The sequence below is a fragment of the Hemiscyllium ocellatum genome, chromosome 33 (assembly GCF_020745735.1).
Source record: "Hemiscyllium ocellatum isolate sHemOce1 chromosome 33, sHemOce1.pat.X.cur, whole genome shotgun sequence".
In the NCBI taxonomy this organism is placed as follows: Eukaryota; Metazoa; Chordata; class Chondrichthyes; order Orectolobiformes; family Hemiscylliidae; genus Hemiscyllium; species Hemiscyllium ocellatum.
The window spans coordinates 7,447,584-7,461,788 of NC_083433.1; the positions used below are offsets into that span (position 1 = coordinate 7,447,584).

Genomic DNA, 14,205 nt, shown 5'->3' on the forward strand with positions numbered 1-14,205 from the left:
GCTCCTGTATAAACAGGAAAAAAAAAGGTTAAGTGTGATGAAAAGTAATATTGCTGTCAAATACGAACCTGCCATCTTCACTTCATATTTTTATGCAAAGATAATATAAAATCTAGTTATGGACAGATACTGTTGATTTCTGCTGATACATGGGGAATGATATAGGGTTGCAAACGGTTCTGAAGGTAAAGAGTGAATAAAACACAAGCTTTTATACTTTTCATCTATCATGACCTCAGGGTATTCTAGAGTGCTCTACAGCCAATTAAGAAATTCTTTTTCAAATTGTAATATAGGAAATTCTTAGCTCTCTTTATTAACATCTAGAGAATTGAGCTGCAGTTTCATTCATCAAAAATGTCATTTTCTATTAGATAAGATTCTGAGAGTATGACCATTTGGATTCCTGAAGAAGGGCTCATGCCCAAAACGTCGATTCTCCTGTTCCAAGGATGCTGCCTGACCTGCTGCGCTTTTCCAGCAACACATTTTCAGCTCTGATCTCTAGCACCTACAGTCCTCACTTTCTCCTGTGGCCATTTGTCCCAGGAATCATTTTTATTTCCCTGGGTATTTCCTGTCCCACTGGCAGACTCATCCGAGGCGGCGGCACAGTGGCATACAGCGAACACTGCACTATTCTGCGATCCTCAGCGTTGATTCTGGACCCCATATATTCTCATGGCATCAGGACAAACATAATTACAATGTTCTGAACCCTTGCCTCAGGATAATGAATCAATACTCCTTCATATTGAATATCACTTGAAGGATGGAAAAGCACTATAATGTACTCTTGGTGGGGGAACTTAATTGGCTATTATTGGGAGTAGTTTGTATTGTATTGTATTGTGAAGTAAACTGAAATTTAATATGCTTTTTATTTAATATATACATACACATATGTAACCTGTGGGATCTCTGCATCTCATAAGTAAATAATTATCTTCCAAGTATTTCTGTAGTCATTTTTGATTTATTTTTAGAATAGTCTTGAGGTCTGGCTTTCGAATGAATGCGTTTTGTGCAGTAGTAATGGATTTCTGTTTATTTTGGATTGATCATACCCCAGCTTGGCAAACAATGGAGACTCATGGTTTGTTAGTATTGCTAATTATTTAACCTTTTTTTAAGCTGAAGAGAAACATGCATAGCTGAGAGACGAAGATGTTTAGTTTGACTTTTGAGTGGAGCAGTCCTCTGAAGGCCTTTGAAAAGGATGGCTGTGTAGAAAATTCTTCTGAGACAGGAAGGATATATAATGAATCAGGTTACCTTAGTAAGATGAGTTAGTGCTCGTCCCAGACTAGATGAATTAGGATAAGATAGAGATTATTTAAAGCTGAGTACACTAAAGCTCTGATGTATGATAGTTCCAGGAAGAAGTTCCAGTCTGAAAGTTGAAGTCATAAGTGACTTAAACCTACCAAGGTTTTAGATACAGGAATATTATGCATGTGGTGTTTTGAGTAATTTGTCATTGGTGTGTTTTGGATACTACACAAAAGCTGTTTGTTTCTTTTCAATTTACAGAAGTTTTGGGATTAATGGTGTTTAAAAATCTTTGAACTTTTATTATAAATGAATGGTTTGGATTATTCAGTTTTCGTTTTGTTTGTATAATAAACTTCCATTTTAAGATTAAAGCAAAGTCTGCAACATTGCATGCTTACATTTTTAGCAGGAGACCTCTTCACTAAAACCAAAACAAATAAAAATATGATCCATTAATCCAGATTCCTGTTTGGGATTTGACCCACCAAGTAATCACATCAGCTCACATTGAAACAGTATTAACACTTATAACCAAGTTGTAAAGGAGATGGTTGCTATGCAAGGTTTGCTTTAGGTGATGAGGGAGACAACATGTATTTGGCCCCACTCTCACCAATTTGGCTGTTGCAGATATATCTGTCCATTACATTATCAGTAGGAATGACCACCATATAGTCACTGTGGAATGAGGTCATGTTTCTTCCTAAGATCACCAGCTTCAAAAGTGCCAATCCTCAGCTAATTCAAATCAGCTTGATATCAAGAGATGGTTGAAACCACTGGATGCTTCAAAGGCCATGGGCCCGAAAACATTCTAGCAATAGTTCTGAAGACTTGTGATCCAGAAATAGCTGTGGCCCCTAACTAAGTTCTTATATTACAGCTCCAACATTGGCATCTACCCAACAACTTGGAAAATTAACCAGGTATGTCCTATAAACAAAAAGAAAGAAAAATCCAAACAAGGCAATTACTACTTTATCAGTACGCATTTGATCATCAGCAAAGCAATAGAAGGAGTCAATGACATTACTATCAAGTGACACTTACAATGGAATAATCTGTTCAATGATGCTCAGTTTAGGTTCCACCGGGGCCACTCAGCTCCCGATCTCAATACAGCCTTAGACTAAACGTGGACAAAAACTAAATTCCAGAGCTGAGGTGGAATGATTGCCCTTTCTGAAGACGATTCTTGCAGGAGTTTCTCAGCCCCAGCCATCTGTAGCCACCTTGTCAGTGGCCTTCTCTCCTCCATGATATCGGAAGTGAGGAACAAAGAACAACAAAGCATCCCACTCGATTGGCACCTCCTTCATCGCACGTAACATTCATCCCTCCACCACCAACGCTGTGACCACAGTGTATATCATTTACAAGGTACACTGCAGTAACTCAAGTAAGGCTTTTTCAACAGGACCATCTCACTCAAAATCTCCTCCTGTTAGATGGACAAGAGCTGCAGATGTATGGGAGCACCACCACTTGAGAAATTTAACATCCAAGTCACACATCATCTGACTCGGAAATATAAGCACATTTCCTTCACTGTCACTAGAATTCCCTCACTAGCATCACCTTGGGTGTCCCTACATTCCAAGCTCTGGAGCAGCTCACTACCACCTTCTCTAGGACAACCAGAGATGGGCAATAAGTGCTGGCTTAGCCAGCAATGTCCATATACCATGAACAAATACAACATATATAATAGACATTTTACACCCAGCAAGGTCACATAAACAACAGTGAGATAAATGAATCAAGCTAGGTAAGTGTATGATGCAGAATGGAATTAAGAGGTCTGCTGATTGTTAAATGGAAGAAGGATAGGAGGAAGTTCATGTCAAGTATAAACTCCAAGGTGCCAAATGCCTGTGTATTTTATGTAAAATAAGGAGTTAATTTATCATAAGGATGCTGGGTGAATAGATATTGACCAGTGCACTGGAGCCTTTTCTCATTCAAATAAAGTACGTGTATTCTAGATTCACTTCAGAGGGCTTCAAACAGCTTACCTGGATGACAGCAGAGCTCCACTATCTCAGTATTGCATTGAAGTATCAGCATATATGAGTAAGTCTTGAAACCTTCTAAATCAGAGGCAAGAGTGTGGTCCACTGACCCACACAATCACATCTATTTACAACATATTTGTAAAATTACTCCATGATATTCTTAAATGTACAACCAATCCAACATCTGGCCCTGAATACATCCCACAAAAGGTCAACTTAGGAACACAAGAATACGAATAGGCCATTCACCCCTTCGAACTGGTTCCACCATTCAAACGAGGTCATGGCTGATCTGTGGCCCAACATACTTAAGCCCATATCTGTCAATACCTTTACTTAATAAAACTTTATCGATCTCAGATTTAAAATTAACTGATCTAATGCCCATTGCCACTTGTAGAAGTGAGTTCTAAACATCAACCACACTCCTCTCCAGTCAATAAGGAGTTACAATACACAGATTAATAGGCACCCAACATCAAGACATGTATATCTGGTCAACAGGCTCAGTTCAAATCGTACCATTTCTGGAAAGGCCAACTTAAATTAATTATGCTTATACCCTGCACATATGCTCAAAACAACTCTGTGCTTATAGTCTACACATCCAGAACGTGAATGATTCTTCAAGAAATGGAGAAAGAATGCACCAGTGATTATTTGTCACTTGGGCCTCAAGCATGCAAGCCACCAGTAATTATTCTGACTAATATTTTCAAGTTCAAACTTATCGAACCTAACCACAAGTAGTTGATAGCTGTTATATAAATACTTTTGTAAAAATTACATCCACTAAATCATTGCTAATTGGATTTATAGTAACTAATAAGCAAGGGTGAATTTAAATCTACTTAAAAGTGAGCTACCAAATAGCAGGACCTCAAAAATATTCAAGTGACTGGCTGTTTGAAGTACTTACAATAATGAATGTATAACAATGTTGCTTGGGATTGTAAGTATAAAACAGGCAAACCTATAAAGGGTTAACAATGATTACAGTTCAACATTCCAGCATTAATTGCAAACATATTTGTGCTGTTGATCATTGACAGGCCGTATTAACACAAGTCATTAGTAAATTTAAGCAACATTAACCAGACTTAGTTTGAGCTCAATTTTAAAGGCCCTTTTTTTTCTCAAGACCTTTCTATTCTGTTAATTTCCCAGATGCACAATCTAGCCTTCCTGGCTACTTAGGCGATTTAAAATTAGCATTTACTTAAGTGAGTGGAATATATGATAAACCTATGCTTTAACACAGATAGAAACAGGAAATGCTGGAAGTACGTAGCAAATCTCACAGCATCTACAAAGAAAGAAACAGAACTGGTTCTGATGAAAGGTTATTGATCTGAAATATTAATTCTGTTTCTCTATCCAAAAGATGTTACTAAACCTGCTGAATACTTCCAGATTTTCTGTATTTATTGCAATTTCCAGCATCCAAAGTATTTTAGTTTTGTACAGTTAAGCTTCTCGATAAGAGAGCAAAATCAAAGAGACAAGGAAGAATGGAAAGCGGGAAGGAAAACTAAGTGAAATAAAATCTGGGAAGAAAGAATTTACATCATAATGGAAGAAAAATGAAAACATTTGAATATATCAGTTCATTTTACTATAAAATACAGAAGCTAAAAACTCTGGAACCGTTTTCCTTAAATCTTACCACTGACCACAGCACTTACAGATTGTAGTTTATTCTGTCTCATTCTGGTAATACATAATATGATATTAGTCCTACAAAGACAACTCAGCAATACTCATTTTAGCCTTTCAGTATTTTCCTTTGTATAACAAAAATGCACCCAGCAATTGGCAATTCAGCATTGATTCACAGGATGAATTATAAGTCTGTTGTAAATAACTGATAGTGCTTTGAATTAAACCAGACCACACAGCACGACATCAGAAGTTGCTTAGTCTCAAGGGGCAACAGAAGCTCACAGAGTAGTGTCTGGACGAGGCAGTTATTGTAGGGATTAAAATGACACTTCGGAATGACCTGCCTTTATTTCCGACATCTAATCAATGGCTTCAATGCATGTCTGCCTCAGAATTTAAAATATTCTGATCTGAACAATTTAATAATTGGTTTGGGCACTCTTGCACCTGGACTACAGTAAAGGCAATATGTACGTGAAAACAACTGTTTACAGTTCAGCAGGGCAGAAACAATGTTGTTACTAAACATCTTTGCAATTTGGCTACATCAAACTTTGTCTATCACCAGTCATGTACATGTGGGCTTCAGCAGCGGTTTAAATTAATTTTAAACTGCTCGCACAAGGGAATTGCTTAGGTTCATAAATGCAAATACACATCTGTGCGTCGGCCATATTGACTTTGAGTTTTCAGCTTTGACTCTTACCTGAACAATTATATCCATTCAAAACACCATCCAAAATAGGTTTTGTTGTGAACTCAAACACTTCTTGCTGTGTAGAGGTTACACTGAAAACTCTATCAAACACAAACTTCAGATCTTTGCTTTTCCGTCGTGGGATTTCTCGGTTTCTCAATTTAGCTCCAGAAAACATTTCATCGTTCGTGTCTTCCTTTGGATCAAAGACCAGAACATTTTCATCAACTACTTCCACAACTACTTGGTTATCATGCTCCTGTTCTCGTTGATTCTGCGGTCGTATTCGGACAACTACAGTAACGTTTCCTTCTTCTTCCAGTGCCATGACAACAATTATAACTCTCACTGACTCTGTCTCCTCGCGTATCTGTAAGCCAAGAAAACATAGACAAGGTGAACTGAAAAAGAGAATTCAGAAGACAGGTCAGATAGGTCCACACCTACATGTACCAACAAGTAAATCTGAGGTTGTACCTCTGACAGCCCAAATCTTACCAACTCCTCAGGAGTACAGTTGCATATGTTTCTACCTTTTAGTACAAGTAAAGCGTACACAGTAGAATAAGAAAGAAATGACAATCAAGTGTGTCAACTGAATCTTTAAGTCAAAGTAAAAAATCCTTATATTATTTAATTGATGCATATAAGAACTCTGTTATGCTCAGTTGGCTAGACAGTGAGTGTACAAAGGAGAAAGTGAGGACTGTAGATGCTGAGATTAGAGCTTAAAATGTGTTGCTGGAATAGCGCAGCAGGTCAGGCAGCATCAAAGGAGCAGGAGAATCGACGTTTCGGGCATAAGTCTTTCTTCAGGAATGAGGGTGTGCCAAGCAGGCTAAGATAAAAGGTAGGGAGGAGGGATTGGGGGCGGAGGTGCGTTGGGAATACGATAGGTGGAAGGAGGTTAGGGTGAGGGTGATAGGCCGGTGAGGGGGGTGGGGGAGGAGAGGTTGGGAAGAAGATTGCAGGACAAGAAGGCGGTACTGAGTCTGAGGGTTGGGACTGAGAAAAGGTGGAGGGGGAGGGGAAATGAGAAAACTGGAGAAATCTGCATTCATCCCTTGTGGTTGGAGGGTTCCTAGGCAGAAGATGAGGCGCTCTTCCTCCAGGCGTCGTGTTGCTATGGTCTGGCGATGGAGGAGACCAAGGACATGCGTGTCCTTGGCAGATTGGGAGGGGGAGTTAAAGTGGTCAGTCACAGGACGGTTGGGTTGGTTGATGCGGGTGTCCCAGAGGTGTTCTCTGAAACTTTCTGCAAGCAGGCAGCCTGTCTCCCCAATGTACAGGAGGCCTCATCATGTGCAGCAGATGCAGTAAATGATGTGTGTGGAGGTGCAGGTGAATTTCTGACTGATATGGAAGGATCCCTTGGGGCCATGGAGGAAGTGAGGGGGGAGGTGTGGGCGCACGTTTTGCATTTCTTGCGGTTGCAGGGGAAGGTGCCGGGAATGGAGGTTGGGTTGGTGGGGGGTGTAAATCTGACGAGGGAGTCACGGAGGGAGTGTTCTTTCCGGAACGCTGATAGGGATGGGGAGGGAAATATGTCCTTAGTGTTGGGGTCTGTTTGGTGGTGGCGGAAATGACGAAGGATGATACGATGTATCTGGAGGTTGGTGGGGTGGTAGGTGAGGACCAGTGGGGTTCTGTCCTGGTGGCGATTGGATGGGCGGGGTTCAAGGACAGAGGAGTGGGAAGTAAAGGGTTGACGATGCTCTCCACCGAATCTCCTCCACTTCCTGCTCCTCCGCCCTTGAATCCCGCCCCTCCAATCGCCACCAGGATAGAACCCCACTGGTCCTCACCAACCACCCCACCAACCTCCAGATACATCGTATCATCCTTCGTCATTTCCGCCACCTCAAAACAGACCCCAATACCAAGGACATATTTCCCTCCCCACCCCTATCAGCGTTCCGGAAAGAACACTCCCTCCGCGACTCCCCCGTCAGATCCACACCCCCCACCAACCCAATCTCCACTCCCGGCACCTTTCCCTGCAACCGCAAGAAATGCAAAACGTGCGCCCACACCTCCCCCCTCACTTCCTCCATGGCCCCAAGGGATCCTTCCATATCAGTCAGAAATTCACCTGCACCTCCACACACATCATTTACTGCATTTGCTGCACCTCATGTGGCCTCCTGTACATTGGGGAGACAGGCCGCCTACTTGCAGAAAGTTTCAGAGAAAACCTCTGGGACACCCGCATCAACCAACCCAACTGCCCTGTGGCTGAACACTAACTCCCCCTCCCACTCTGCCAAGGACATGCAGGTCCTTGGCCTCCTCCATAGCCAGACCATAGCAACACGACGCCTGGAGGAAGAGCGCCTCACCTTCCGCCTAGGAACCCTCCAACCACAAGGGATGAATGCAAATTTCTCCAGTTTTCTCATTTCCCCTCCCCCCACCTTTTCTCAGTCCCAACCCTCAGACTCAGCACCGCCTTTTTGTCCTGCAATCTTCTTCCCGACCTCTCCGGCCCCACCCCCTCTCCGGCCTATCACCCTCACTTTAACCTCCTTCCACCTATCGTATTCCCAACGCCCCTCTCCCCAGTCCCTCCTCCCTACCTTTTATCTTAGCCTGCTTGGCACCCCCTCCTCATTCCTGAAGAAGGACTTATGCCCGAAACATTGATTCATCTGCTCCTTTGATGCTGCCTGACCTGCTGCGCTTTTCCAGCAACACGTTTTTAAGCGAGTGGACAGATCTGATTCATGATGATTATATGGGTTTAACTTCTACTCTGGCTGAATTAAGCTTGGAATCTGCCTCCTCAGCCTGCCACATACTGTGCAAAGCATTGGCAAACCATCACTGACAGAACTGCCAAGAAAGCTGTTCAGGATGAAGCATCAGCAGACAAGCCAAGAAGTTGTCTTCAGGTACAGCACTCATAAATTAACAAACTGAGGTGTCCCTGAAAATACCCGTACTTTGAACGTGACCTGCAGATGCAATTAATTTCATATTATCTTTTTCACTCAAGAGAACAACAGAAATCAGCAAACTGACCATGCTGGCAAAATTTCAATAATACTGTAAAAACATCTTTGCAAGTTATTCCCTCCATAATTTAAGATATAGAAATCTTCCTCTAAAAGGAGACTATTTTAGGTTGCATATACTTGTGGGCCAAGAAAGATAGTCAGACAATTTGTACTTGGGCAGCAAAAACAAATCATTCCACTGGATATTATTCTCATACATGGTTCCATTCTCCACATTGAGTATCCTAATCAAACATTTGCCAAATCAACAGCCATGCTCAACTTCCTATGTTCCAGAATGTGGAGGTGCCGGTGTTGGACTGGTGTGGACAAAGTTAAAAATCACACAACATCAGGTTATAGTCCAACAGGTTTATTCTGAAGTACTAGTTATCGGAGTGTTGCTCCTTAAACAGGTAGCTGTGGAGCTGGATCATAAGACACAGAATTTATCGCAAAAAAATAGTCATGCAACTGAAAGATATACTGAACAAACCTAGAGTTCAGAATACCTGGCATTGAACAGGGGTAGACCTACAGCCTGCATTCATTATATAGATACATTCTCCAGACAGATCTCCTCTGATTACACATAGGTACTTCAGACAGGTTGCCTTGATTACTTTCTATTGTACCTTCCATCACTCAACACTCCCTCAAGACATATCTATGAGGGAATACAAGGTTTACCACAAACCTACAATGCTATAGATTGATCTTAACTTTTACATTGCTGCCTTAATTACTTTAGTATACCAATCCAACATCTGAAAAAAGAATGGCTTTTATGGTACTTCTCTGAATTCTCAATTGGAGCCAACCATAAATTCGAATTTGATTGCTGATTTTAAACATGCTTTTTAACGCTTGAATTTTGACTAGATTTTAAGCGAGTATCAAAACCAAACTGCCTTGATAGAACCAATCTTTCAATGTAACTTAATTTGACAGTAACCTTAACATTCATCTTAGTTGTTGCCATCTCTTCCTTCAATGAAACATGAGATGAACTCGAGACATCAACAAATCAAGGCATGCTAGTTTAAGCTCTGGCTTCAAAAAATATTTTCAAGCTGTTTTAAACATCAAAAACAAAAAAAGTGGATAATTCCATCAGATTAAATAAATTTAGGCCTGATTCTAAGCCACATTGAGCTAAACTACAAGATTGACAACAGTAGAGATAAAATAATGAAACTGGGATATAATTGAGGAAGATTAGAGTGGTGCTGGAAAAGCACAGCAGGTCAGGCAGCATCCGAGGAGCAGGAAAATCAACATTTTGGGCAGGAGCCCTTCATCAGGAAAGAGCCTCTGGGGTGGAGAGGTTAATCCTGCATCTAACCCATCTGGAAAAGCTTACTTGTGATAGAAATGGAGAACAATTACAGCACAAAAGGGGGTCATTCAGTCCATAATGTCTTTTAGCTTTTTGAAGGAGCAATTCACTTAATACTGTTCCCTGCCTTCGCCCCATAGCTCTGCAGTCTTCCTTTTTGGATAATAATCCAATTTCCTCAAGTTCCTCAACTGAATCTGCCTCTATCATACTCTCACAGTGCATTTCAATCACTAACTAAATGTTTTCTCATGTCACCATTCCTCCTTTAGCAAATTGGTTAAAATCTTTGCCCTTTTGTTCATGAATGGCAACAGCTTATCCCGATGTTCAGGGCCTTGACTTTAAACACCTCTATTAAATCGTAGCCTTCCCTTCTCAAATGATAAACAGTCCCAACTTGTGTGCATAACTAGAGTTCCTCAACCTACAGTTAATTTGCTAAAATTAACCTAGTTGAGTCTCACACAAGTATCTTAGACTACCTTTGTGCATAGTAAAACCCAAGGGTCTTCACAGAAGTAATCTCCTTCAAAGCTGCATTGTGAAATATCAAGACAAGTGACAAGAAGCTTGATCAAAGAGAATGGATGAAACAAGTACCTCAAAAGACAAAGTGTTGGAGAGGTTTCATTAATGTATTCTAGTTGTTAGAGCCCAGGCAGATGAAGGCAACAGTGGAGAGATGAAAGTTGAGTATGTACAAAAGAGCAAAAAGCATGTAGACATTTGAAGGGTATAAAAGGTCAGGGTGAGTTAAGGCCATGGACAAATTTGAAGACAAGAATGAGAATTTAAAATTGAGCAAGGTGTCGTCAGTGAACATAAGGTGAAGTTGTGTACAAATCTTAATGAGAATTATGGTTCTCGCAATAGGGCTTTGAATAATCTCAGGTTGGCAGATTGGAAAGTGAGAGACGAGCTTGAAGAGTATTGGAAAAGTTGAATTGAAATACTCCAGAATATAGCTTGGGGGTTTGGTTTGGGGTTTTATCAGTTGGTAAGCTGAGCTTGGAATGCAAAATATTACAGAAGACAGCAGTCTTGGAGATGGTCAAAACATAGTCAGATGTTCAGCTCAAAGGCACATTAGAATCAAAGATCGTCTGCAACTGATCTTCACAGTGTTCAGGAACAGACGTTACATCAATGGCTAGAGACTGCAGCTTTATATCAGATTCATTCAGAAATATAACATTTAGGATAAAACCAAGGAAAGTGTGCTCAAATGTAATAAAGTGAGTATTAACTACTTCATATAGAATCCTCTCACTAGATTCAATTGGTGAAAGGTTAGGTCAGAGATTATTTTATTCAGAAGATAGAAATACAAGTCCCTAGCCCCATGCCTCAATTGAAGTGCACATTCTTCTTCATTTCGGTTATTTCACTCCTTATTTTGTTCAGGAAATACAATAATCTCAGTCTGGAGTAAGAGCTGTTGATAAATGTCAGCCAATATTGCTTTTGATTTGGACCACAGGGTATAAGAGAAAATGTTGTACCAAAAACAAGAATTGCTGAGCAACTTTGCAGATCTGGTAGCATCTGTGGAGAAAAAGCACAGTTAACATCAAGTCCGCCAGTTCTAAAAGGTCACTGAATGCAAAATTTTCTCCACAGGTGCTGCCAGACTAGACATTTTCTAGCAATTTCTCTTTTTGTTTCAGATTTCCAGGGTCCACAGTTCGTTGTTTTATTTTAGAGAAGATGATGTGTTTGCTTAGTCCCAAACAATACTGCATTTAGTTTTTAAAGTGAGGCAGTATCATGCCTTTAATTGTCTCATTTTATACTCACAAGTTGATTATTTCACTTGATCCACTACCATTTTGAATTTACACACTTTCTGTTTTTGTCTATTTGAATAACCTTGATAAAAATATAAAGCTTGAAATATAAAAAAAAATCAAATTTTAGAAGTTTACAAGACTTAAAGAAAAAAGGTACAAGACTAGCTCTGATTATAGGCTTTATCAATCTGTCTTATAAAGATGCTGATGGATTTCATGTGCTTTTTTTGCAATAGAATTCAACACATCCTTTTCATAATACAGTGGCACAGTGGTTAGCACTGCTGCCTCACAGCACCTGAGACCCGAGTTCAATTCCCGACTCAGGCGACTGACTGTGTGGAGTTTGCACGTTCTCCCCATGTCTGCGTGGGTTTCCTCCGGGTGCTCCGGTTTCCTCCCACAGTCCAAAGATGTGTGGGTCAGGTGAATTGGCCATGCTAATTTGCCCGTAGTGTTAGGTAAGAGGTAAATGTCGTGGTATGGGTGGGTTGCGCTTCAGCGGGTCGGTGTGGACTTGTTGGGCCGAAAGGCCTGTTTCCACATTGTAAGTAATCTAATCTAATCTAAGAAATAATTATCAGAAATTGGGCAAGTAGCAGCAAACACAGTTCGGAAATAAGTTCACCCCTGCCTCATCCAACAACTGCAAAGACTATATTCAATGTTTAAGGCAACACTTTCCAAGGTTGGGAGCACTGCAAAGCAGTGACTGTCAGCCATTGCATAAGAAGCTCCATCTAAAAAAAAGGACTTACATTATTACCTTTCATAATGTAGACAAGCTAGTCAGTACTTTACAGTCAATGTGCTGTAACTTTGGGAGAATCGGCAGCCAATTTGCACATAACAGCTCCCAGTACATGTGACAATATTAAATCTAATCAAAAATGCATTTGTGCAACATTGATCGAGGAATTGTGTCCACTACTCCCCAGGTCTTCCTCAAAACGAATGATATATTTTAAAACCATCTGAGTGAGTTATCAAATCTTCAGTTTAAAAGTCTCTTATGTAACATAACACCTCCAACGGTAAAGTACCCCTTTTGCACTCTATTTACGAGAATCAGAAATTGGATGTCGTAGAGATGTACAGCATGGAAACAGACTTTTCGGTCCACACTTGGAAAAATCAAAGGTTTATTGCCCTAGTGAAGATGATGGTGGTAATGACCTGTCTCCTTGGATCATATACTCCACCCCCTGATGCTGTCTGGCTTGCTATGTTCTTGCAGCCCCCTGCTTATCTACTTTGGATTCCAGCATCTGCAGTTTTCCTGCCTCTCGCTGTAGTCCTCAGCGGTGTTAAGGGCGGAGATCCAGGATTTCAACCCAACCACACCCACTGACTCCAGAGAGGCTAATGGAAAGGGGTTTCCATGGGTACCAAGTCTGAACAGACACCTAGGTTTGGTAATGAAACAGCCAACTGTGGGTACTGGAAATCTGAAACAGAAATCGCTGGAGAAATTCAGCAGCATCTATGGTGAGAAAACGTTTCGCGTCCAGAGACCCTTTTTTCGGTGAACAGTGGATGGAATCGGGGAGAGAATCCGTAGGAGGCCTCCTTCACGCTGAGGTGTTTACAAACGGACGGTGGCGACAATCACAACCCGAGGCCTAAACATAGGCCCAAGGCCCTGACCGGCCGTTACATAGCAAACTCAAATAGACAAGCGCCTCAAAACTAAACATCGGCAACGGAATCCGGCGGCAGGCAAACCCGGTCAGACTACCTACCGAGTGCCGCTCACCATCCGCCCACAGCTGACGAGACGGGAATCTCCCGCTTGGTTTGCAACTCCAGTGCCGTTTCAGATTTTTCTCCCTCTCGCCCTCGGACGGTTTAAAATTTCGCGCGCACGAACTGCGCATGCGCCGGTCCGGCCGCTCGGTGTGGATTTGCTGTACACTCGCGCTCCGTGACCGCGCATGCGCGTTGACACTGGTCGCGTCTCCCTCGTTCCTTGTTGTCGTCGTCGTCGTCGTCGTCCCCCCTTTCGCCGCAGTTTCTCAAACTCGAGAACAACTCGGACCAAAAACCGGCCAATGTGAGGAAAGGGTAATTGGTGGAGACATGAAATTGAGAGGAGGAGGAGAATGGGGACGGACAGGTGAAATTATGTGAGAAGGATGGAGCGGCCTAAAACTGAGAGAAGTGGGGTTAGACCATAAGACATAGGAGTGGAAGTAAGGCCATTCGGCCCATCGAGTCCACTCCGCCATTCAATGGGCATTTCACTCCACTTACCAGCATTTTCCCCGTTGTCCTTAATTCCTTGTGACATCAAGAATTTATCAATCTCTGCCTTGAAGACATTTAGCGTCCCGGCCTCCACTGCACTCTGCCGCAATGAATTCAACAGGCCCACCACTCTCTGGCTGAAGAAATGTCTCCGCATTTCTGTTCTGACTTGACCCCCTCT

At 41.7% G+C, this 14,205-nt stretch overlaps 1 protein-coding gene across 2 annotated transcripts in view; it reads right to left on the minus strand.

The window, feature by feature from the left end:
• The window catches only part of LOC132831386 (kinesin-like protein KIF18A), a 69,321-nt gene extending 55,698 nt beyond the window's left edge, over nt 1-13,623 (minus strand). Inside the window, exons 1-2 of one of the 2 annotated variants that reach the window (XM_060849504.1) lie at nt 13,520-13,623; nt 5,659-6,019 (exon numbers count right to left, since the gene is read on the minus strand). In XM_060849504.1, the coding sequence (XP_060705487.1) occupies nt 5,659-5,977 (319 nt within the window). In that variant the 5' untranslated portion in view covers nt 5,978-6,019; nt 13,520-13,623. Of the gene's footprint in view, nt 1-5,658; nt 6,020-12,543; nt 12,592-13,519 lie in introns of those variants that run through there. The other variant, XM_060849506.1, reaches the window with a different exon arrangement.
• Nucleotides 13,624-14,205: the final 582 nt, after the last annotated feature.